The sequence below is a fragment of the Populus trichocarpa genome, chromosome 13 (genome assembly GCF_000002775.5).
Source record: "Populus trichocarpa isolate Nisqually-1 chromosome 13, P.trichocarpa_v4.1, whole genome shotgun sequence".
Classification (NCBI taxonomy): domain Eukaryota; kingdom Viridiplantae; phylum Streptophyta; class Magnoliopsida; order Malpighiales; family Salicaceae; genus Populus; species Populus trichocarpa.
This window is the reverse complement of record NC_037297.2, coordinates 8,081,789-8,106,194: the sequence shown is the minus strand read 5'-3', so window position 1 is coordinate 8,106,194 and position 24,406 is coordinate 8,081,789. Positions and strand designations below refer to the sequence as shown.

The window sequence follows — 24,406 nt, the reverse complement described above, 5'->3', positions numbered from 1 at the left end:
TCAAAAAAAAATAGTAATAATAATCCCAACCCAAGGAAGTTAACCTTAAACATTAGAACAAAATATTGTTTTCTTCCAATAAAAGCCTCATCATCTATGTTTTCATACATTGAGCACATAATAAGGAAGGTTTATTAATATTTTGTTTAAGAGCTATTGAGCAGATATATAAAATTTAATGAGAGTTTGTTTATCTGGATAGATTAATGAAAGTTGAATGATGAATGCCTTGCTTTGTGGAATTTGCAAATTGTTTTTTCTATTTTAACGCTTTGATTACTAGGGACTAGTAATAAGCTGGTTGGGGGGTGTGATTAGTACTTAAAAGTGCATTTTTATCAAGGTTTTATATCATCATTTTGCACTTAAAGTATCAATAACTCCTTAACTAAAGCATGTTTTATAATAACATATCTAATAATATAAGATACCTTTAATTATGGTAAATGTTCATCTTAAATGCAAGCCTATCACATAAATGAAAGAATTGATTGATGAGTTGAAGTACTGAAATTGAAAAGACAAAGAGATGGCCAAACTTAGAAAAGAGATGATTGGTGCAGTCCAAACTGGAACACTGTTTGGTAATCAGGTCATATCTGGAGCTGTAGATCTCGGTTTTAGGTCTGCCTTATATGGATGGAAAGCTAAGACATAGGCCTACAACTTTCATATGGAGTCAAAGATTTAACAAGGTCGTTTTCAAGTCCAAATTGTAGCAACAACGAAGAAGTCTGAATCTGTCCTGCAGCCCAAACACTGTTCAGTGTTCAGCCCATATCTCGAGTTTTAGAAGTCCAAATGATCTCAAATTTTTACCCTGGAAAGATGAGATAATTTCCTAGAACTTTCATGATTTAAGTCTGTTCAAATTATGACGTTATCAATGACGTTTTTGGCAGACAAGAAGATAAGAATTGTCACCAAGTCAAGATGTGGCCACCCATTCATCAATTAGTCGACAAATCAATAGTTCTGAATTTTGGCCTATAAAAGGAGGCACTTGCCATGTATTTAGGCATCTTGGTGTTCAGATCAAGATCATGCTCTTACTCTCTCTTTTGTAATACTTAAGTTTTGTTTATATTAATCTCTTGTTTATGCCTTTCATTTCCTTTTCTTTACTTAGTTAACTTCTTTCTCATTTATGTTCTTATCTTGTTTATTTATCTTTCATTATGTCTAGCTAGGTTAATTATGTCAAGGTGAAAAGGGTACACTAATGGTGTAAGAATAAGTATAATATAAACTTAACATAGACCTTAATGTTGGATACTAACATGCTTTATATTTGTTATCTTGTTCACTTTCAATACTTTGCTTGTTAAATGGTTAATCTAGATTTATGTTGTATAACACTTGGTACAACAAATACTTGGCACTTTCATAGCCCATACTGTATGGTATAACCGACACCTGAGCTATGAAAGGAACTTGATTTGTTGTTAACATAAGTTATAATCATGAATGGCTGACAACATTTACAAGTATTAGCATTATTCGAATAAGATAACTAATGTAATCATGTTAACAATTTATAATCTGATTGGAACCTCCTTTGTGTGTGGTTTCCAATTGAATAATAAGAGTTTATACTATACTTGTTTGAAATACCATTAGTGGATCCTCTAACCTTGACATTTGTTGTTATCATTGTTTAATCCTTACGTTAATCTTCCATCTCAAAGTTCTCATCGACTTCTTCTTCTTCTTCATCTTTATTATTATCATTATTAATAGTATTATTAGTATTATTATTATTACTACTACTATTACTATTACGACTACTACTACTACTACTACTATTATTATTATTATTGTTACCATTGTTGTTGTATTATTGTTGTTTATAATTTATACAATTAACCTCTCTGTGGTTTGACCCTGGTCTTGCTGGGTTATTTATTACTTTGACACTCCTGCACTTGGGAGAAGACATCAATCTTTTGGTCGTGTCAAAATGCATTAGATAGACGTTCTACCACTGGATATTGCATGTTTGTTGGAGGTAATTTAGTGTCTTGGAAGAGCAAAAAACAACAGGTGGTCGCGCATTCAAGTGCTAAAGCTGAATATCACGCAATGGCATCTGCTTCATGTGAATTAATTTGGCTCAAAAATCTACTTGCAGATCTCGATTTTGGCTCTCATACACCTATGATCTTATTTTGTGACAATCAAGCTGCCATGCATATTGCCTCTAATCCAGTGTTTCATGAACGCACAAAACATCTCGAAGTATTGTCATTACATTCGTTAGCAGGTTCAAGCTAAACTTATTCAAACATCTTATGTGCGTACCCGTGATCAACTTGCTGATGTATTTACCAAAATCATGTCATCTGGTCAGTTTCATCGTTTGCTCAGCAAGCTTGGATCAGTTAATCCACTAGATCCAACTTGAGAGGGAGTCTTGAAGATTACAGTATAAGTTGTAGATCCTTGCAGATATTGCAGATACTGAAGATTAATGGAGCAGATACTGCAACATCAAGATACAATATACAAGATCATGTAGCTATTATATTTCTTATATGTTATGTTATTATATTTCTTATATGTTATGTCTATTTTCTATTTTAGATGATCATGTAATTATTATCTATTTTCTTCATAACCAAGGACATAATCAAATCTACTAGCTGTCATGTTAGGAGTTGATTCTAGCCTATATATACTTGTACTCTATCACCAGAAAATTTATAATTGAGAGATATACTTCTCTAAATTTCTATACACTCTAAAGATTTTTCTTTCCAAAGAGCTGAGTTTTTAAGACAGATCTTGAAAAAAAAATTGCTAGTGAGTGTTGCAAGCAAACAAATCTTTGTTTTTTCTGTGGTGTAACTTGTTGTCCCACTAGCAGCAAACTTCACTCGCAATGATTTTCAAGAACTTTTTGACTCAAAATCTACAGTTTTAGTTTTATTTTTTAAGGATTGCTTTCATTTTCCACTCAATGGGGATGGTTATATATCTGCAATAATAGAATTTTCTTTTTTCTTTTTTTTTATCAATAAGAATTAGTCAAGTATTTTTTGTGTCTTGGAAGCCTGTGCTGTTTTTTTTATAGGTGTGGAAAATTAAAAAAATTGCTGGTATGTACTATTTATCAATAGTACCATCGTCTTTCAAAGTTTTATTTTTCAAATTAATTGTGCAGAAACTGGAGTGTGTTGAAAATATTGAAATCATATTAATTGCTTGCTCGTAGTCTCCGATTTTCTTTGACAAAAATCATATCCTCAGAGTTTCGTTGCAGTTTAGGCATTAAATTAAAAAGAAAGAATTACAAAAACCCTTCTTTGATCTGAATTTTACTTTTTCTCTAACAAAATACATTGTTAAGGATATAAATTATTATTGAATTTATAAACTAACAGAAGTAAAATATAATTTATAAAAATATATAAAAAAATAAAATTTATATCAAACTATGAAAAAAAATTTATAACTATCCCAATTAAAAAAAAAAATCCAAAAAATTTATACTTTCAATTTTCTTTAATTTCGCTGATATAAAATTTCTTTTCTAACATGCAAATTTAAAAAAAAAAAAAATACCATGCCCTTTGCTTGTCAGAGAGGTCCCATAAATGTTCTTGAATCGTTGGCAAACTTTTACATTATTGAGAGAAAAAAAAAAACCCCCTTGTGACTAAACCACATTGAAAAATGTAATTCCGAAAGAAATGCTTTATATAACAAACTGAACAACAAAGAATCAGAAATTGGGAATTCTGAGAGATGAGATGTTCACACTGGATTGACCAGATGTGACAATATTTTACATATTTTTATACAACGCGGCAATATGAAGTTCGCAGTCCAAGTCCCTCAGCTGAATTGCATTAGCAACTTGGCATAAACCCTGTACATCTCCAGCAATGGGAAATGAATTTACAGAAAAGGCTTCTTCTTTTTTTAATCGTCCATAAGATTGTAAAAAGTAACTGGACGATATCTTGGGGCACCGGAGTCATTCACCGGCATCATTCACCCGCCCGTGTCAATATTATCATCACCCGGGGGCATTTGTCTAGGCTCTGATAGTGAAAGTCGCCTTGGCTTTGTCGGGCCTGCTTCAACAAGCCCTTCTGATGACAAAGTTAATCCGGGGGATCCTGATGAGGACCCCAATAGCCGTCGAACTGGGGCATCAGCTGAAGATGATGCTGTGAGATTGTATGTGAAAACCCCCATGGGGTGGTCAAACTTGCAACTTGGACCAAACTTGCAGATACCGTAACGAGAGTAGAAGATGCATAGAGGTTCTCCCTGTCATGAACAAAAACATCAGCTTCCACAAGAATTATAAAGTAAAAAATCAGAATCGAAGCACAGATCCCTGTCATTTAATATCAGCACTGGCACCCATAACTATTATTTTTATTATAGACAAATAAGATTTGTAGTAGGATCATAAAATCAGTTCCTGATTATGAGTTCCTATGGAAAATTGGATTCATGGTTTCAGATTGAGGATGGTTCACAAGGCCCGCACGAATCTCAATCATGAATAATCCATGCACATCCCTTTTATTGTTTTCTGGTTATTACCATATTATGGTCTAATCTTATGCTGCTTGTCGCCATATTATTGTTCAATTTCAAAGCTTCCTCGTCAGTGGAAGCCACCTCCAAATTATGTAATTCTTGCACTTCTACATTTGTTAACTACTAACTAATCGAAGCATTACACCTCTTAATACAAAACTGTCTTATTCTTGAGCTAGTAGCCCAAATGATAATAGCAATTTAGTAATTTTGATACAAGTATCAAGGTTTGAATTTTTCTACTATATCAAATTAAAACAAAATGAATTCAATTTGATGTAAACTTGACTTGAAAATACGCAAGTTTAATTTTACATAATCAAGTCTTTATAAGATTTAATTTGACATTACAAAAATAATTTTTATCCAAAAGAATTTTTATTGCCGAAGCATATTGAAAAATACTTCATGAGAAAATCTTTTATTATATATTTCAGCACTATTACTCAAATTCATTCTTTTTAAATGAAAAGCATAAACTTGATCAAATAATTTCTTCTATTTTGATCATACTAAAATTTTTTCATCCATTTCTAACTAAGTGGTTAAGTAGTACTTTAGATGAGTTGAGTATAATTTATTTTACACTCAAAACTCAAAACAAAGAGTGAACTTGTCTTGAACACAATACCTAACTTGTTTTATACTTAAAACTCTTATCATAAACAACTCTTTGTTTCTAACAAAAAGCTACCTAGTTGTTTCTACAATGATGGAATACCTTAAAAATTCAAAATGTTGAACTCTAAATTTTGGTTTGTGAGTAACGACTAAGAATTTCATTTTTGTCTATAAATATTGCTTGTTCACTTCATGTGAATATACACTTGATGCTAGCCAACTCTTTAATCTAAAAAGCTTTCATCACTTCCATAATTCTTTTAAAGCTTTGAACTTTATTTGCATCAATCATCTCTTTCACATTCTTCAGCTAGATCATTTTTTATAGAGACTTGACTTTAATTCATTGTAATTTTCTTTTTATTGTGAGGTGTGAGAAATCTGTGAGAAATTATTCATTATGTAAGTATAAGGGACACTTGAACCACTTGGAAAATTGAGTGAAGGGTTTTTCTAGTCTTAAACCCGTGAAAAAAAAATAATGAGGTATAAATTGCAAGACAACCATGTGTTTTTAGTGAATACTTGAACGGTTGTTCAACAAGTGAAGTAAACAAGATTGGCTGAACAATTATAAATTTGGTCTCTCCTAATCTCTATCACCTTTACTTTGTGCACTCTTACATTGAATCTTTGTTTTGGCATTTTGAAGTGTTCAAGGATCTAATTTTTTAAGATATCAAATCTTCAATTAAGTTTTTTGGAATAGAATGCAAACTTTTCTTGAGACAATAGATATTGAATTAAATTATTAGATGTTGAGAGTGGATATACTGGACATACTAAGATAAATTTGGATGGAAAAGTTAGTCCAAAACCCACAAGTGAATGGGATGATCAACAAAAAAAAGAAAAAGAAAAAAAAATACATGGTTATAATGTTAAGGCTATGAATTTTTTTTATGTTTAATCATGTGGATTTCACTAGGGTAAGAAATTGTAAAACAGTTTATGAAATTTCAAAACTTTTAGAAGTCACCCTTGAAAGAATAAATCAGATTTATTAGCCTCACTAGAGAATATAAACTTTTTAAAATGGAGCTGAAAGAAAGTATTTGTGAAATGCACACTAGGTTCATTACCTTTGTTAGTGGAACTAGTTAGCTTGGGTTAAAAAATGTTCAATGAGAAAATGGCCAGTAAAATCTCGATGTCTTAACCTAAAGCTTGGGAACCTAAAGTTACAACCATAGAAGAGGCTAAGAATCTTAAGGCAAGTGACTTTGATGAGTTTATTGGATCGTTAATCGCTAAGCAAAGATCAAGGAAGGAGCTTGAGATTGAAAATAGTGGAACTAAAAAAAATCTTTAGTGCTAAAATCGTTGACTAATCTTGAAAAAGAAATGGAAATAGTGGTGAAGAAGATGATGACATATCCTTGATTACTAAAAGATTCATGAAGTTTTTAAGGATGGAAAAGTATAGCAACTGATGAAATTTTAGAAGAGAAAAGGGTGATAAGGGAAAATCAAGCAAGAGAGATGTTATTATATGCTATGAATGTAAGAAACCGAGTCATGTGCAGCGTGATTGTATTATTGTTAAAAATAAAGTAAAGTTTGACACAAAAGAGGCAATGAAGGCAACTTGGGATAACATGGATGATAACTCAACCTATAGTGGAACTAAGAAGAAATCTAGAGCGCTAAAATTGGTGACGAATCTTAAAAGATGCATCTAATTCATTTATCTCCTATAAGAACTTAGTCAGAAAATGAGATCTTGAAAGCTCAAGTTAGTTATTTAAATTCTGCTTTAACTAAATTCACATAAAAAATAAGAACCTAGATCATGACTTTTAGGTAGTCAAAGATGTGTATTTGAAAAAAAATGGTTTGAGATATAATCAAATGAAAAACGAAAAGCTTCACTCAAATTTCTTGTAATTCAACATCTTCAAGCTTATGTCTTTCTTGTGGGAAAAATGAGTTTCATGAACATGCACAAAAATATTTCGACTAAATTCAAATATGTTTGGATGTCAAAATGCACATTTACTAATCCAAATGGACCCACGAGTTTATGGATAACAAAACCAATAAGTTGAGATTTGTCCTCGTAGAAAAAGAAGGATAAGTGGTATTTGGATAATGGATGTTCAAGACAAATGACGGTGACAAATCCAAATTCTCTTCCTTCAAAGAAAAGACTGTCAAACATGTCACATTCGAAGATGATACCAAAAGGAAGGTAAAAGAAAGAAGGTAAAAGGTATCAGTAATGTTGAAAATCCCCCTACTATTGAGCATGTTTTACTTATTGATGGTTTAAATTATAATTTACTTAGTATTAGTCAATTATGTGATAAATGTAATAAAGTTACGTTTGAATCTTTACATGAAATTGATAATGATGTTTAGTGTTTTAGTGTATATTACTCACCTGGCATTTGTCAAAGAAATTTTGGACTTATTCGATCCTCTTCATGTTTCTAGTCTTATTGGTAAAAATTTTGTATTTGTTATTATTAATTATACTAGATTTACATGAGTTTTATTTCTTACTCACAAAGATAAGGCAATTCAAGCAATCTCAAATTTTTCCAAAAGTGTTTAAAATGAAAAAGGTTGTTTAATTTTCAAAATTAGAAGTGATCATGATGGAGAATTTGACAATCTTGCCTTTAAAAATCTTTATGTAGAAAATGGATTTAAACATGAATTTTCTACTCTAAGAATTCCACAACAAATTGGAGATGTTGAAAGAAAAAATCGTTATCTTCAAGAAATGAGAAGAACTATGCTAAATGAGTATAGTCAGACTCAATATTTTCGGGTGAAAACCATAAACACTTCTTGTTATGTTTCAAACCAAGTTTTCCTTTGATCTATTTTACATAAAACTCCATATGAGCTTTATTTTGGAAGAAAACCCAAAAAAAAATTATTTTCATGTATTTGAATCAAAATGCTTTATTTTGAATAACAAAGATAATTTAAGAAAGTTTGATATCAAATTCGATGAAGATATATTTCATGGTTATTCCTCTACTAGTAAAGCTTATAGAGTATATAATTATAGAACTCTAATATATGTAGAATCTATACATGCTGTTTTAATAAGTATACCTCATTTGATCTTTAAAAAGCAAAAGAGGTTGGTGTAGATGTTGTTTTTGATAGGTTAAACTTAAATGAAGCACAAGAGAATGCCTTTAGAAAGAACAACAAAAAAACCTCAAGTGACTCCTTAACAAAATGATCAATATAATAAAGAGCAAATCTTTCCAAAGCAATTCAAAAACCAAAAGGACTTTCTTAAGATTCAATACTTGGTGACCTATCAAGTGGAGTTAGGACATGATCCTTTATAACTAATCAAGATGGTAATTTTGCTTTCATCTCTAAGATTGAATCTAAAAATTGTTGTGCTCAAATACTTTGGATGAAGCAAACTCTAATGGACTTTGATCTCAAGTCAGACCATATTCCAATATTTTATTATAGTAGTGCTATATATTTGATCAAAAGCCCTATCGAACACTCAAACTAAGCATATAGAAATTAGCATCATTTTATTTGTGATCATATTAAAAAATGTGACATCTTTCTCGAGTTTATGGTAATGGATAAGCAAATTGCGAACATCTTTACCAAGCTATTAAGTGAAGAAAAATTTTGTGCTCTTCGACTTGAACTAGGTATGGGCAACCCTCCTTGAACTCAATCTTTGTAATTCTTATTGCATACATAGCATTATTGCATGGTTGATTTCTTAAGTAAAATCATTACATTGATTGCATATCTATGTACAATGAACTAAATGATGAAAGCAAGAATATAGTGTCACTCTTAATAAATTTGGAGCCTTTTCAAAAGTTTGTGGGCTAATCAACCATGCTCAATGGTCCACATCCATGAGGTATATGTGCACATGGTGAGACAAATTTATGCCAATCTTGGTGCCAAATCAAGGGCAAATGGCAAAACTTTTGAGTTAACAAGTATGGTGAGCAAGAAACCCACCATCACTCTTGAAAAAGTAGTTCTCTACTTGGTCTTGCCAACTAGAGGATATGATGTCTTTAAGGAAAATGATCTTATGGACATGGATGTTTCTTTCCCTCCAACCAAGCAATATCAGCTCTTATTTCTTATTCAATCACAATGAGAAAACTCAAGCCACGAGATCTCAATCAACCCATCTTCTCACAATTTTAGACCATGTACTATTTGAGGTTGTGCATCATATTCTTGTTCCTCGTGGCAATCAAAATGGTGAACTTGATTGGATTACCATTTGGATTATGGCTTGCCTTAAGTCACAAAGGAAAATCAACCTTCCAACTCTTCTTCTCCACAATGTTTTGATTGTTTCTCACTCTCCAAATGTTGCCCTTATCTATGGCCATCTCCTCACAATGTTTTTTTTCATCAATAATCACATCACACTCAGAGGTCTACAAGTTGAATCTTCCATTTGTCTTAACAATAACTACTATTGTAAAATTAAAGATTTTATAAATTAGGAAATAGATTTGTTATTAATCAACTCTTATAAATTAGAGGTCACTTCTAATAGGATATATGATTTGATTTGGTTCTTGGTTTCATGCTTGTATTCCCTTTAAATAGGAACCTTGTTCAGACTATTTTGAACAAGTCAATAAATTGATTTCCAAAGAATACTCTCTATGTTCATGATAACAGAGCAAGGAATTGATCACTCGCTCTTTAAAAAAAAAACCGATAACTTTTTCCATCCTTTTGTTTCTTTTGTTCACCATGTCCGAAACAAACTCATTGTTACCCAATTCTCCAATAACGAGCCACACTTAGTGTCCGTTTGGAACTCTATTTTAATCAGAGTTTTCAAAGATTTTAATTTCTTTTTTGCTTCAAATTATTTTGTTTTTTTTTTTATTGTTTTGACAAGCTGATGTTAAAATAAATTTTAAAAAATAAAAAAAATATTATTTTGATGCATTTCCAAGCGAAAAGTACTTTGAAAAACAACCACTATTAATGTCTCCAACACATCCTTAGTCTAGATCACCATCATCCACCTTAATGGCGACAAATTCTTGCATTGGTCTCAATCTGTGCGCATGTATATTCGAGGGCGAGGAAAAATAAGTTATCTTATTGGCTAGAAAAAAGAATCAACAAGGGAGGACCCAGTGTATGCTACCTGGGATGTTGAAAACTCCATTATTATGACATGGCTAATGAACGCCATGGACGAAGGCATCAGCTCCAACTACATGTGTTGTTCAACAGCAAAGAAACTTTATGGTAATGTTAACCTAACGTATTCTAATATGGGTAATCAATCCTAAGTCTATGGCTTGACTTTGAATCTTCGTGAGATCCGGCAAGGAGAAAACAATGTCACAAAGTATTAACACACTAAAATGATTGTGGCAAGACCTTGATTTGTTCAATGATTATGAATGGAAATCTAAAGAGGGCTACAACTAGTACAAGAAAACAAAGGACTTCTGGATTTACAAGATCCTAGCTAGACTCAATATTTAAAAGAAAATTGCTATCTTGATTGTTTATGTAGATGACATAATCCTGACAGGTGATGAAAATGTCGAGCTAGAAAGACTTAAAAAAAACTTGTTGGGGATTTTAAGGTCGAGGATTCAGGTGCTTCAAAATATTTTCATGTAATGGAATTTGTCAATTCTAAGGAAGTTATATTTGTCACTCAACAAAAAATATGTATTTGAATTACTTTATGAAACAGGGCTATTGGGATGCAAATCAATTGAAACACCAATTGAAGCCAACTTGAAGCTCTAACCTGCCAAAACTGAAGAAGAGGTGAATCGAGAGCAATACCAACGACTCGTGGGCAAATTAATTTATTTGGCCCAACATGCGTAGATATAGCCTTTGTAGCAAGTATGGTCAGCCAATTCATACATTCACCTGGCATGGAACACTTTGATGTCGTTAATAGAATTTTGAGGTAAAGGGACTCCTGGAAAAGGTTTGTTGTTTAAGAAACATGGACATTTACAGGTTAAAGTCTACTCCAATACAAATTGGACTGGAAGTATAACTGATAGATGATGAACTTCCAGTTATCGTACCTATGTTAGAGGGAATTTAGTGACTTTGCAAAGCAAAAAACAAAATGTTGTGGCAAGGAGTAGTGCATAAGCTGAGTTTAGAGCAATTGCACAAGGAATTTGTGAAGTTAGTGTGGATTAAAAGGTTGTTAGAATACTTGAAAATTCTTAACTCCTCGCCCATAAAGGTATGTTGCGACAATAAGTCGGTCATCTCAATTGCTTATAATCTATATCTTCATGATAGAACAAAGCACAAGCACATGGAAGTTGATAAACACTTTATCAAAGAAAAAATTGATAGTAGAATGATTTGCATGCTATATGTTCCAACTACCGAGCAAGTTGTTGATGCACTTACAAATAGGGCTTCACATGATTCAATTTGACTACTTGATCGACAAGCTAGCAATGGAAGATGTCTTAAAGTCAGCTTGAGGAGGAGCGTTATAAAATAGAAGATTTTATATTAGGTTGTCTATAAATTAAGAAATGGATTTGATATTAATTAACTCCTATAAATTAAAGGTCACTTCTAATTAGAATATATGATTTGATTTGGTTCTTGATTTCATGCCTTGTATTCTCTTTTAAATAGGAACCTTGTACATACTATTTCGAATCAAGTCAATAAACTGATTTCCAAATAGCATTCTCTGTCTTTAACTACTTTCTTTGTACTTGGTTCATTTACAAGAAAAACCCTTCTCCTATTCAAAATGTTACCTGACCATTTTTAAAAAGATGGAATACCTTAAAAATTCAAAATGTTGAACTCCAAATTTTGATTAGTGAGTAACGACTAAGAACACCATTTTTGCCTATAAATACTACTGAATATATGTTTAATGCTAGCCAACTCTTTAATCTAAAAAACTTTCATCACTTCCATAATCCTTTTAAAGCTTTGAAATTTATTTGCATCAATCATCTCTTTTACATTCTTAAGCTAGATTACTTTTTATAGAAACTTGAGTTTAATTCATTGTAATCCTCTTTTTATTGTGAGGTGTGACAAATATTTGTGAGAGATTATTCATTGTGAAAGCATAAGTGGCACTTGAATCACTTGGAAAACTTCGTTTGTGAGCTATTGAAAAGTTAAGATCTTGATCCTTGAAAAAGATTGAGATTGAAGGGGTTTTTAATCTTGAACCTGTGAAAAAAATTAGTGTATCGGTAAGATCTCACCCGTAAAAAAACCTTGAATTGTTAGTGAATACTTGAACGGTGATTTAAAAAGTGGAGTAGGAAAGATTGGCTGAACCACTATAAATTTAGTGTCTCTCCTAATATCTATCTCTTTTACTTTGTGCGCTCTCATATTGAATCTTTGTTTCATCATTTTGAAGTGTTAAAGAATCAAAAACTTTAAGATACCAAAGCTTCAATTAAGCTTCTAATGCAACCTCGTCTTAGGTGCTTTTAAGACTTTCAATTGTCTTAGGTGCTTTTAAGACTTTCAATTCTGTCGACTCCAACCACTACAAAGAAAAACTTTTACTTCTGTCATTGATTTGTGTGGGAAAAATTGATCTAATAAGGTGGTTTATGTTTTCCTTTCGTTCTTTCTTTCTTTTTTTAAATGTGCTTAGCTGATTTTTGACACTTCATTTCTCTTTACAGAACCTAGAGTGTGTCACTACCTCACCATATTGTCCTAGATTTTTTTGGTCTTTTTATTGGAGACCCTATTTGTAGGGTGAGCAGAAGTGCAATTTCAATCATATTGTTTACATATTGAGTGGGAATTAAAACTCCATTTTGATAAAAGAATTTGATTTGTTACCATTTGCTTTTTAAGATGCACGCAACAGAAAAATAAATTAATATGTTTTTATTTAAATTATAGAATGCAAAGGTATTTTGGTAATTTCCAGGTTTGCTGGAAAATTTGTAATGTTATAGCTCTAGGTTTTATTTTCTATTTAATATTTATTAGTGCTAATGTAATTAGCTCTATTAAGGTTTTTCTATTCTAAATAGGATTACTATTATTTTCTTATATAGGAATCTAAGTCTTTCTTCTAGGAAGCAATTTTGTTTTGCAATTGAAACACAATCTCTCTTAAGTGTGACTCCTACGATTTTGAAGCTCAGTTTTTCCTCCTCCTAAGCTCAGGTTTTGGTAAAAGCACTTCACATAAACTAAATGGAGATAATTAGATGGTAAGAAAAAAGGGATGATGAAAAATGAACTCACTGGACGTAAAGGCAGCCCAATTGGACTCAAGACACAGTCTGGAGCAGGAATTAGTCTCTCCCTTGGATGATGGAATCTACAAACTGCACCGAACTTACAGTCTCCAGTCTTCATGTAAAACTGGCATTCAGGCTGACCAGGTCTCTCAGGAAAAACACTCTCTCTTTGCAAGGCATAAAATCCCAAGGGGGCAGAGCCAGAACGGTATGGGGAAAATGTCCCTTGAGATCCTGCATTAACTGATTCACTGTGGCGTGAGGTTCCATATATCTGACTGTTTCCTGTTTGTTGCTGACTCTCTGGAGATGATACCGACCCAAGCTGACCCTGGAAATTGACCAACAAGCAAGTCACATTTCTTGATACTCAACTCAAGCATGCAGAAAGCTTACATATCAACTGCAAAACAAAAGTGCATTGAGAAAAATTCATTATGCCTTTGATGCAGCCATAAATGCAGATGTCAGAGCCTACCACCAATCCATTCGTTGGAGCACAGCCCAAAATAAAATTAGAAACATCTGGAAATGTACTTATTGAACACAACCAACCTTAGAGATCAGGATGGATGGTGTATTTGCAGGCCTTGTTTCAACTCCACACACAGGTACCAAAATTTTCAGAGGAAGCTTAGTTCAAATGCATTAGCTAAAAGATTGGTCACACTTTTTTGGAAACATTAACTTTGCCATTTTATTTTGTTCTTTGGAAATCTTGACACTTTCATACATTCACAGCTATGGCTGCATATATTAGAAACTTCCCTGCAATTTGTAATCCCAAAATTGGACTATGTCATGCATTAAAATGCAAGATTTCCTCTTGAAGCAGAAAAACTGTGCCCCTGTTTGGCTATTTCATTCTGAAAGCATAGCACACCACTAAACACCTCTAAAATAACACAAATTAATCGCACAAGCAGTGCCGGTGCGTGAGTAAAAATTGTTGGGAAATTGTTGGTGGTCAGAGGAATTAGATATGTTAGGACATAAGAAAAGAACTACAATTTTAGGAGGGGGCAAATTAGAAAATTACAGGGTGTGAAAAATATAACAACTTTCAGGGACTACAATGAGCTTGGGGGCATGGTGCTCTTATGAATGACCTAAGTGTCGCCTCTGTGCACGTGAAATATTGAAATTTCACTCAATCAACTTTCCTATTGTTTTCAGCACTCTGTCATAACATCTATCATTAAAATTACCAAAAACACCCACCTCCAAGTCCAAGATCACCATTACCCCAAAACAAACACCAGCACCTTTTACCCCAAATAAGCAGAGTCACTCCATCACCACAATGAGTAGCCATGCAGCCATCATCACCAGCCAACTCCAATCAACTTTGACTAAGCTTCAGCTCCAGACTCATCCCCTAGTGCAAACTACTGGGCAGCTGATTCTTACATGCCAAAAGGTTGAATGGCATTTTGACCCAGAAAATAAAATTACCAGAATTTTCAGCAGAACAAAGAAAATATCTGTATAAGGCTACCAAAACATTATTCCAATCATAATTGGAAGTAAAGCCTCTAATCACTATTTATATACAACTAGCAACTTGTACAAAGAGTTGAATAAATTTAATGTATGAAAAGAAAAGGAAAAGAAAATTAAGTCCCAAAAAGAAATCAATGTGCAACCTGAGCAACATCAAAAACTAAGTACCATGACTGAAGGACCTTTTTGACATATGCAAAAGACATGAGCTAATGAAGTCAGCAATATTTGTTAGTGGAAACAACTGTGGACCCAAGATTTAAGACTTGGAGGGGCAAAGAAATTTCATTTAATATTGAGGTGGATTTGGTTTGTGATCAAGTGAAATGGTGCAGGAGGATACATAAAGCCAACCCCGACTAGTTTGGGATTGAGACTTTGTTGTAGTTGTTGGGTAGTAGAAGAAAGCACTTAAAAATGTTAATAAATATCTCTTTTAGGGATGGAACAAACAAAACTTTCCTTCTTAGGGATGAAACTATAATCTTTTTAAGGAAGGAAAAAACTTTGCATCCTTGAGGGCTAAAATATGTTTCAGAATCTTTGGGGATTGAAGGAAAATTTTATGCATCAGATTGAAATCTTTTTCAAGAGACTGAATTTACCATAATATTAAAAGGGGAGGCAAAATTTTCTTCCTGGCAAAATCATCAGGTAGCATACCAAGTGACCTAGGATAAAAACCAGTCCATGCCCGGGATTTGAGAGATTAAGGGAGGTGCCTCATTGTGTGGTCTACGCCCAATAGCCTCCAATTTAACCCAAAAACTGTTCTTAATTGCATTCTCTGACAAAAGATAAAGAGCAGCTTACACTGTATGCATTCCAGCCAGGGACTGACACGACTCCCTGAGGTAGAATCAAAGGTGTATAACTTGAAGGAGCTTGCCAGCGTGGGCTAGTAATAAAAGATGCCCTTGACCAGGTTGTTGCAAGTCCTCCTGGATAGGATTGTTGACCAGGGGTAGTTGGAGAGCTGACAGTAGGGTAAATAGGAGAGCCACGCAGTGGAACCATCATATTAGTTGGCTGAGGATGGTGAAATTTACAAGTGCTACCAAACTTGCACTGTCCTGTTCTTAAGTAATAAGCACACTCGATCTCATTCTGCAGGAAATAAAAGAAAAGAGAAATGAAGAAAAAAAATGCAATTCATCCTAGGAAGAACACACAATATAGAAGTGGGGAGACAGGAGATTTGCAAGGCAAACACATCCCACAAATGAACAAAGACATTATTTATTCCAACAGAAGCATTGCAGATTTGAATGCTACAAACTTAAAACAAGCCAAATCTTTAATCTTAGTTCGAGGCATGAGATAACCATATGAAACTAATGAGTTCTCATAATCTAAAATATATTTCAACCAATCACAGTTGATTTTAAAGGCCTGACACTGCAGCTTGTTCATTACACGACAAAGATTCTTGTACTCATGCTCTTTGGAAATATCAATATAAAAATTATTGATGTCACCGGTACTTAACAGGCAGTAACGATCATATATTTCACCTGTTGGCCCACTTAAGTAACCCCCTGTTAGATCAGACAAGTTTCTAGGTGTTTGACCCGACGGGCATTCACTACTCCAATCTATAGGTTTGCATAAGGAACCCTCAAACAGTTTTCAACATGAAATATCTCCCATTCATTTCCAAGAAAGCCCTTGGACATAGATAGTGCAAAAATATAAAACTAATGGAAGAAGTACGGAGATTAGTAAATTTGAAAGTCTTAAAAGTAAAAACAAGAAAATTGACACCTAAGAGTCCACCAAGCTCTCCTAGACATTTCTTTGGCTTTTCTCCATAAATTTATAGATTCTTCGTATCTTAATTTCTTTTTACTCTTGCAATTAGCTTCCAATTTACCTCTCACTTTTGTTTTCACATTGTCAGCCCTATTGAATGGACTGCAATAATTTATGTTAAAATTGTATCTAGATAATTTGGTCAAAATTTTGCACTTCTCATCAATTATATGCTACATGATAATTATTGAATGTCTACACAGCAATGCATGTGTCCTAATTTCTTCAGGATAAAAACGTCAAAATGAGATTCCTAGTCTTTTATGCCCACAAAAGTGAAAAAAAAAAAAGAGAAAAGAAAAGAAGCTAGGAAGCAAACAAACGTATGTTAGACTATAATGTCAAAATGTTATCATAATTATTTGATTGTTTGTTTGTTTAGAATAAGTTTTATTCGTAAAGAAAAGAAAATGATATACATTATGATTATAAGGGATTCTCCACAACAATAAAAGGCACTATCAAAAACACCACTCCATTCTCTCTAAATGTCAGCTAGAAATTCCTCTAAAGCTCCTAAGAAAATACCTCCGGCCCAAGTACATTGATCATAGAGAGTATCAAACTTTCCAAATTTGACTGGCTAAAGACAAGGTTCAAGGACCTCTTCAACCACAGAATCCAAAAAACAAAGATGCAGAGGACCCCTTAAATGATCTAAACGCCATCTTCAAATGACACATCAAGCAGATAAATAAAATTGAGGGAGACATTGACAATAGGTGAATGCCTGTTAAACATTTTTTGCATGTGTTATTCTTCACTCTAGAAACTTTCTCAAAGATTTGTGGCAGGGAAAACATATTCAAGAAACCATCTGAATGATCATATATGAAAATTGGAAACTGCTAATGAAATGCCATAGTACAAATGCCAGCATGAAAAGCCTTCACAAGATTCCTCTATGTGCCTTTACAAATAGTTCTACTCAAAGAATCATCAACAAGAGTGAATAGAAATGGAGATAGAAGATCAATCAAATACATCAAGTAACAAAAAACATACAATTATTTAATTGAGTTAAAAAGTAAAAGGCCCATACCGGTTGGAGTGGATAGCCCAAAATATTTAAAGACACTCTTCCAGAAATCCCAGCCTTGTCTCTAGGGTGATGAAACTTGCACGTGGCCCCAAACTTGCAAGTTCCTGTCTTCAAGTAGTACTGGAGAGCAATTGAAGTACAAAATTAGTTTTACAAACAAAAAATTACAAGAAAACGAAATTGCTATGACTTACAAGATACCCAAAAAAAAGGGATAAAAAAATCCCTGATGGCATAAAACAAGATAGTGGACATTAGGAAGGAGAGGAGAGAGGACACAAAACAAGAGAAAGGAGAGAAACCAACAAGAATTGTAGTAGAGAGAAGAGAAAGAGATCTTGACATCAATTCTGAATCATCAACAAGGCTATCTAAAATATAAAATCAGAGCTCTTAGTCTCTTAGAAAACACCAAGAACTCAGACAACACCCTTTAACCATTAGGAATAGGACTTCCCAAACTCACAACAAAACTCTACTAGTAAGAAAATGAAATGAACTTCTAGTTAACACCTAAGTCCTCAAATGATTAGATAAGAACAACTAAAAATTCTAACTGATCAAAAAAAAAATATCAAATAAGTGAATAATAGTCCTAAATTTTGATTGGTTCAACATCACCATATCAGATCTATGAACTAGAACTTCAAGCACCACAGGCTGAATTTAACTTGTACCACAATCTTCTATCACTCATTCTGAAAAAAATAGTGAATTAATGATTTATCATAAATTTTCAATTACCTGACCAACTCAGTACTCGAAATAAAGTGTGAATCCTGATAACTATCGGTAAGTAAAAGATCATGGTTTGCAATTATACAACTAACAAATATTGACTCAGTCATCAACATCATTTTTGGTCTTTCATTGTGATTGTTGGAAATTAGTCCATCTCTATTGTGAAAGCATAAAGGAAATGGAGAGTACCAGTTAATCTTCTTTATTTGCATATATTTTCAGGCCATCAACCTTTCTAATTCTATAATTTCCGTCTAATATGTCATCTAACATATATCACTTAGGAGATGTCCAGCAATTAGTAGGTGGTAGGCATTCCCATAATCTTTTTAAACCTTCCAAAAGCTTCAACTAACCATATCTTTCCAGATAATTTATGAAGGAAAAATATGTCATGAAAAAGTCTTGCATGGTGGGATAAGATCTAAGTGGCAGAATGGTCAGGAATCAGACAAGGACCCAGCCAGGACATTTGTAAGAGAGAAGGTTTAAAAATCAACTAGAATATGTACATTCATATTGAGTCATTTGACACAACTATTACACTGTAAACAGTCAAAGAATTAAGCTTCCTATAAAGACACTTCGAAATCCCAAACTTGACGAAACAATTCTCCAAGACACAACCCAAACAACTAGAAAACCAGGGGATTTTGGACAACAGAACATGTTAGGTAAACCAGCTCATGGTCATACATCGGAAGACTTTAGAACCATACAAAAGAGAAGTTAAATATCCATGTGAGATAAATAGCATCTCTCAAGGGCTTATGGAAACCTAATCCTTAAAACAAAATACAGGTTTCGCCACAGCAAATACAAATGAAAAGCTTCACACAAAAAAATTCATGTCCTCATTTACTGTTAATTACAAAACTTCAAAAACATGTGAGGAGGGTATGGGGGCCACACCTGATGAATTGCTTCAAAACATTCACATCAGAGTAAAGTGAACTGATGAAAGTTACTTTGAACAAAAAGGTAAAGTCAAACTCGTTTGGCCCAGTCCCTCAGTTTTGCAATTATGATGAGTATTGTGATAACTACATTGAATAAGATCTACCAAACAGCTAGTTTTTATGAAGAGAGAACTAAAGAATACTAAATAGTAGTTTCCCACTGAGACAACTATCATTCCCACTGATACAATGGTAGGATTCAGATCAATTCCCTTTTCCTTTACAATAACGAAAGGAACAAACACAGTTTTCTGATATTAATTCCTCGTGGTAAAGTAAGTGACACAGTTCTTGAAGATGGTAAATTTGAAAATGAAGTCTACATAAAACAAGCTAATAAACAGTTGACACAGAATATACCTGGCATTCTGGTTGTCCTATTCTTTCTGGAAATTCCCCCTTCATCCTGGCTGCTGCAATTGCCTGGAACTCAACAGATCATAGTTCAAAATATCAATCTTATGTGATTTTTTTTGTATAACAAGGAAACGTAAATATTAAAAATGCTAAGTGAAAATGAGCATGCCAAAACATGCATTGCGATTGTGCATCTCCATGCAGGTCACCATTTACATTCTCACCAATATATATGCATATGGAAAACAATTGTCAATACAAAAAATCCCCCCATTCCCACATCCAACCATTCATTATTGGATATGTCTGCATTCAATCAGACAAAGAAACACATGCACAGCTAGGTGTGTGGATGTGTGATAGACTGACAAGGGAAAAGCAAACAAATACACCCCAAAGGAAAATAGAAAATTCAGAAAGCTTTCTCTAGGATGTTGACTATACTTCCCTAATAGGGGAGTTCAATGCATTTTGCTTTAACTTACCAGTAAATTATCTTTTACAAGCAGACTACATTCAGAAACATTATTTGATAATAGAACCACTGAAATCTAGTACATAAGTACAGTTAAGTATATATAATTGTTAATGCTGATTGTAAACAACCAAATAGAAATTTATGTAATAATTGTATAACATTTCTATAAAAATAAGCCAGAAATCACAATCTGCAAAGACTCAGGTGCTCAGTTCAATTGCCTTCATTGATTCAAGCTAAGAATCTAATTGAAAATGTAGTAAAATTACAGTAGTGTTTGTGTTCCAAGAACACTGCAGCTCATACCAGCTTCCGATTAGGGGGGTGATTAAATCGGCATGTAGCCCCAAATCTACAGAGGCCTGTTCTTATATAATATGAACAATCTGGCTCTCCAGGACGCTCAGGATATGGCCCAGCTTCCATTGTTTCACTCGATCTCAGGTTCATTTGCCACATTGCATCTGAAAATGAAACTGGATAACTGAGTTCAAACATCTATGAGAAATATCAATCAAGGAGAAACGGAGAATAATTTCCCAACAATCATTTTCTCCATAATCTCCTCCTATAATCTCTAGAATTCTGTTTTCGCTGTCTCTAATAAGTAGAGTTGCTTCAATTAGAAAGTAAAGGGTCCAAAAATTGAGAAAAGTTTTCAGTGAGGGATAAATACTTGGGATTTTGCATAATAAAGAAAAACAAACTTGTTAGATTCTTGAAAAGTTGAAATTGTTGTCATTCATTACATGCAAAACATTAAAAAAAAAATGTTACAGTGATTAAAACAGAGGTAAGAATTCCGACCGTTTAACCAAACAAAGTAAAAGCACCGACAAAAACCAGAATTTCTTCCTACCTACAAGATTTAAAAAAAAAAAAACGAAACCTATGTTTTTATACAGAAACAAGCTGGAAATTGAACAAATTCAGACACGATCAAGCAAAATCTACGACAGACAGAGGGTAAAACAGAGAATTCCCAACTAGCACCACCAAGGCAAGCAACACGTGAATTGCATTTTTTTTCTCTCTCTTCTTTTCTGCATGAATTTTATTTTCAATGAAATACCACACAAACCTAATTCCTAATATATATTTTTTTTACTACTACTACTACTATTATTATTATTATTAAAAAAAAACAGAGAGAAAGAAAAGAAAGAAAACGAGAACCTTCGCTTAAAGACGGTGACATAGAAGTTCCCTCGGTTACAGCTGGTAGACCAACACCACTACGAGACATCGGAATTCCGGCATCAAAATCCATTTCTTACTCTGATCGTTCTGTATATTACGAAACTGACACTTTACCATTCTTTTCCAGAATCCCCATTCCAACAAATACACAAAAGCTGTCACTCTATCAAACCCTCCAAAAAACCAAGAATTTGTGTTTTTTAAGTGAAGGGGAGAGTGTTTTAGAGGGAGAAAGAGAGAGTATGCTTAGTTGTTTTCTTTTTTTTCTTTGTTTATTTATTTTTTAGAGAGGAGGAGAAAGAGAGAAAAAGAGGGCGTAGTGTCCTCCTCTCCACAAAAACTCACGGAAGAATAAAAACCAACCAACAAACAATCCAAACAGAGACACTCCTCCCTTTCTTTCTCGCTTTTCTTTTTTCTTTTCCTTCTTTACCCGCGTTCTTACATGATAAATTACAAATTAGTCCCTTTAGTCTTCTAAAATGAATTGCATAGTCCCTATAGTTTCAGAATCTAATTAACTAGTCCTTATCAGTTTTGTCTTTTTTTTCTTTTTCTTTTTTTTATTTAGCAATAAAGATATCATAACACGTTACACGTCAACAAAGATTAAGTCTCTCCTAACCATCTAGTAGGTGGCCCAGTGGTAAGAGTTTGAGACTAAGAGGTTTACTCTCCCTGTGGTCTCAGGTTCGAGCCCTGTGGTTGCTAATATGATGGTCACTGAAGGTTTACATGGTCATTAACTTCAAGGCCCGTGGAATTAATCGAGATACGCGCAAACTGGTCTGAACACCATATTAATAAAAAAAATTAAATCTCTCCCTGAGCAAGTAATCATATAGATGCACAGTCTATATACTAGTGTAATGCATTTAGAAGAATTTAATAAATTTTTCAAGATGCTGATATGAAGTTTGAACCTAGAAAATTAATAAAATGAGCAAGCCTCCTTAACCTTTTGGAATTCCTTAATTAGCATTGACCATGTTTAATTTAATATTATTTTTGTTTAAAAATATTTTTCTCTGATGGATCTTTTCATAATTTCTATTTTTTCTTTTTTTATTTATCTGAAAAAAAATTGGAAAGGGACATCAAATGGATAAAAAGGACTGATTAATTAATTTTTAAATTAGAAGGACTATTAATTTATTTTGCTAGGAGAGCTAATTTATAATTTAGTCCGTTTCAACACCAATGTCACATATTCTCCCGTCTGTAAATAATTTCTCTACTCTCTTTCTTTTAAGGACACGTTGAGGTTGTCTTGGCTTCTTTATTCATGTGTATGCTTTTGTTGCTTTTCTACACTTGACGTCAAAGCTGATATTTAGCTGGGATAACTAACATATTAGTCACTAACTTTCAAAATTTTGCTAATTTTTCCCCTATTTTAATTGCCTTAAAATAAAATTGAAATTAAACAAACTTTATATTTCAATATATGACTAAGAAAAGAGTTAATACTAGAATTCATAGCTTTATAAGATTACATAGTTAACCTTATTATTTTTAAATCTATTTTAACAGTCCTTTCCTCAATTTTATATTTTTTCCTTCTTCCTTTTTTGAGAAATAGAAAAAAGAATAAGAGTGGATAAATGGGATATTTTAATGGAGCAAGAAGGAATATTTTTTATGATAGTATAATGATGAATTTTGCCTCGGAAAACATTTGAACTAGATATTAAAGGTAAGGTAATCATTTCATCATGACATAAATATCTTTTATAAATTGGATAGAGTTAGATTAGTTATTTTGTTTTTTTATTGCATAGTAAAATTATTAATTTAACCCTAGAATAAAAAAAATATAATGATTGTCACTCATGGGTGTTTTGGTCTTTTACTTTTTTTCAAAATAGTATAATTACTTTAATGTCTTTAGAGACAAAATCAACACAACTCTTTCTCCTTTTATATTGGTTTTATTGTTAATTTAAAGGTTATTCACGAGCATTATTATAATTGACCATATATTAAATATTATTAAAAAAACATGTAGGCACTTGTGTAACACACATCAATGAGTAGAGAACCCTCGCACCTTTTAGGAAGCACGTACGAGGTTTTTTGACCATCTGCAAGGCAGCGTTTGAAAGATCGCAGCGCCCCCTACACGATGAGAAGAAGCGTGTTCCAAACGCACCACTAGTTTGGCACCGATGAACATTTCTTTCTTCTTCTTCTCTCTCCTTGAATCTAGCACCAACTTCTTCAAAATTTAAAACCAACCCCTTCAATTTCGTTTTCCTTCATATTTGGTCCTTATTTTTTTATCACTATTTTTTATTTTGAATAATTTATGAAATTTAAAATGTTTTTTATTTCACCCCCTTCAATTTTTTAATCTTTTAAATTTGGTCATATTTTTGTTATTGTTATTTATTTTATTTGGGGTCATTTTTTAGATTGTTTTTTTTCTTACAATTTCATCCTTCATGGTTTTTTTTATTAAATTTCATCCTCATTTTTTTATGGCTATCTTTTATGCTTTATCAAGTTTTTAAAATTGATTTTTTTTTCACGATTTCATCCTTGAAAATTAAATTAGTTAGAAATTAAGCTTCTTAATTGAACCTAAGTCTAGGATTTCACGAGTTGCAAGTTTTAGATATCATACCAGGTTTAAGAGGTTTGCCTGAGTTTGCATGTTTTTTTTTCCTTGTTTTAAGTTGGTGTTTTTTTTATTTTTTAGCTGTTTTTTTTAAGATTTTTGCTTTGTTATTTTTTATGGTTTGTCTTCTATGGTGTTATTCTCGAGTTCATGACCAAAGTCACTAGCTCAAAGATTAACACAGGTTGACTTTTATTTTTTTTTATCTTTTTTAAAATTGATTTATTTTAATTTTATCATTCAACATTTGATGAAATGAAAATTAGTCTTCGTGCTTATTCCCCCATTTCTTTT

General features: G+C 32.8%; 1 protein-coding gene across 3 annotated transcripts; it reads right to left on the bottom strand.

The window, feature by feature from the left end:
• Positions 1–3,668: 3,668 nt before the first annotated feature.
• On the bottom strand, positions 3,669–21,882 carry LOC18104241 (zinc finger CCCH domain-containing protein ZFN-like). 3 transcript variants are annotated; one of them, XM_024583673.2, is made up of 8 exons: positions 21,469–21,882; positions 20,599–20,756; positions 19,818–19,880; positions 17,758–17,877; positions 15,717–16,010; positions 13,405–13,731; positions 10,931–11,071; positions 3,669–4,278 (listed from the first exon to the last, which is right to left on the bottom strand). In XM_024583673.2, the coding sequence occupies exons 1-8, from the start codon at positions 21,560–21,562 to the stop codon at positions 3,997–3,999; spliced, it is 1,479 nt and encodes a 492-aa protein (XP_024439441.1). In that variant the 5' UTR covers positions 21,563–21,882; the 3' UTR covers positions 3,669–3,996. The 3 variants fall into 3 exon arrangements, with proteins under 3 accessions (XP_024439441.1, XP_006376056.2, XP_024439444.1); XM_006375994.2 differs by lacking the exon at positions 10,931–11,071 and having other exon boundaries at positions 21,469–21,878; XM_024583676.1 differs by lacking the exon at positions 3,669–4,278 and having other exon boundaries at positions 10,979–11,058; positions 21,469–21,880.
• Positions 21,883–24,406: the final 2,524 nt, after the last annotated feature.

Coding starts and splice junctions, on each gene's coding strand:
- LOC18104241 (XM_024583673.2), bottom strand. CDS start 21,562: ATGGATTTTGATGCCGGAATTCCGATGTCTCGTAGTGGTGTTGGTCTA. Junction 19,881..20,598: donor ACCCCCCTAATCGGAAGCTG/GTATGAGCTGCA, acceptor GTTGAGTTCCAG/GCAATTGCAGCAGCCAGGAT. Junction 11,072..13,404: donor TTGGGCTGCCTTTACGTCCA/GTGAGTTCATTT, acceptor ACGACATCAAAG/TGTTCCATGCCAGGTGAATG.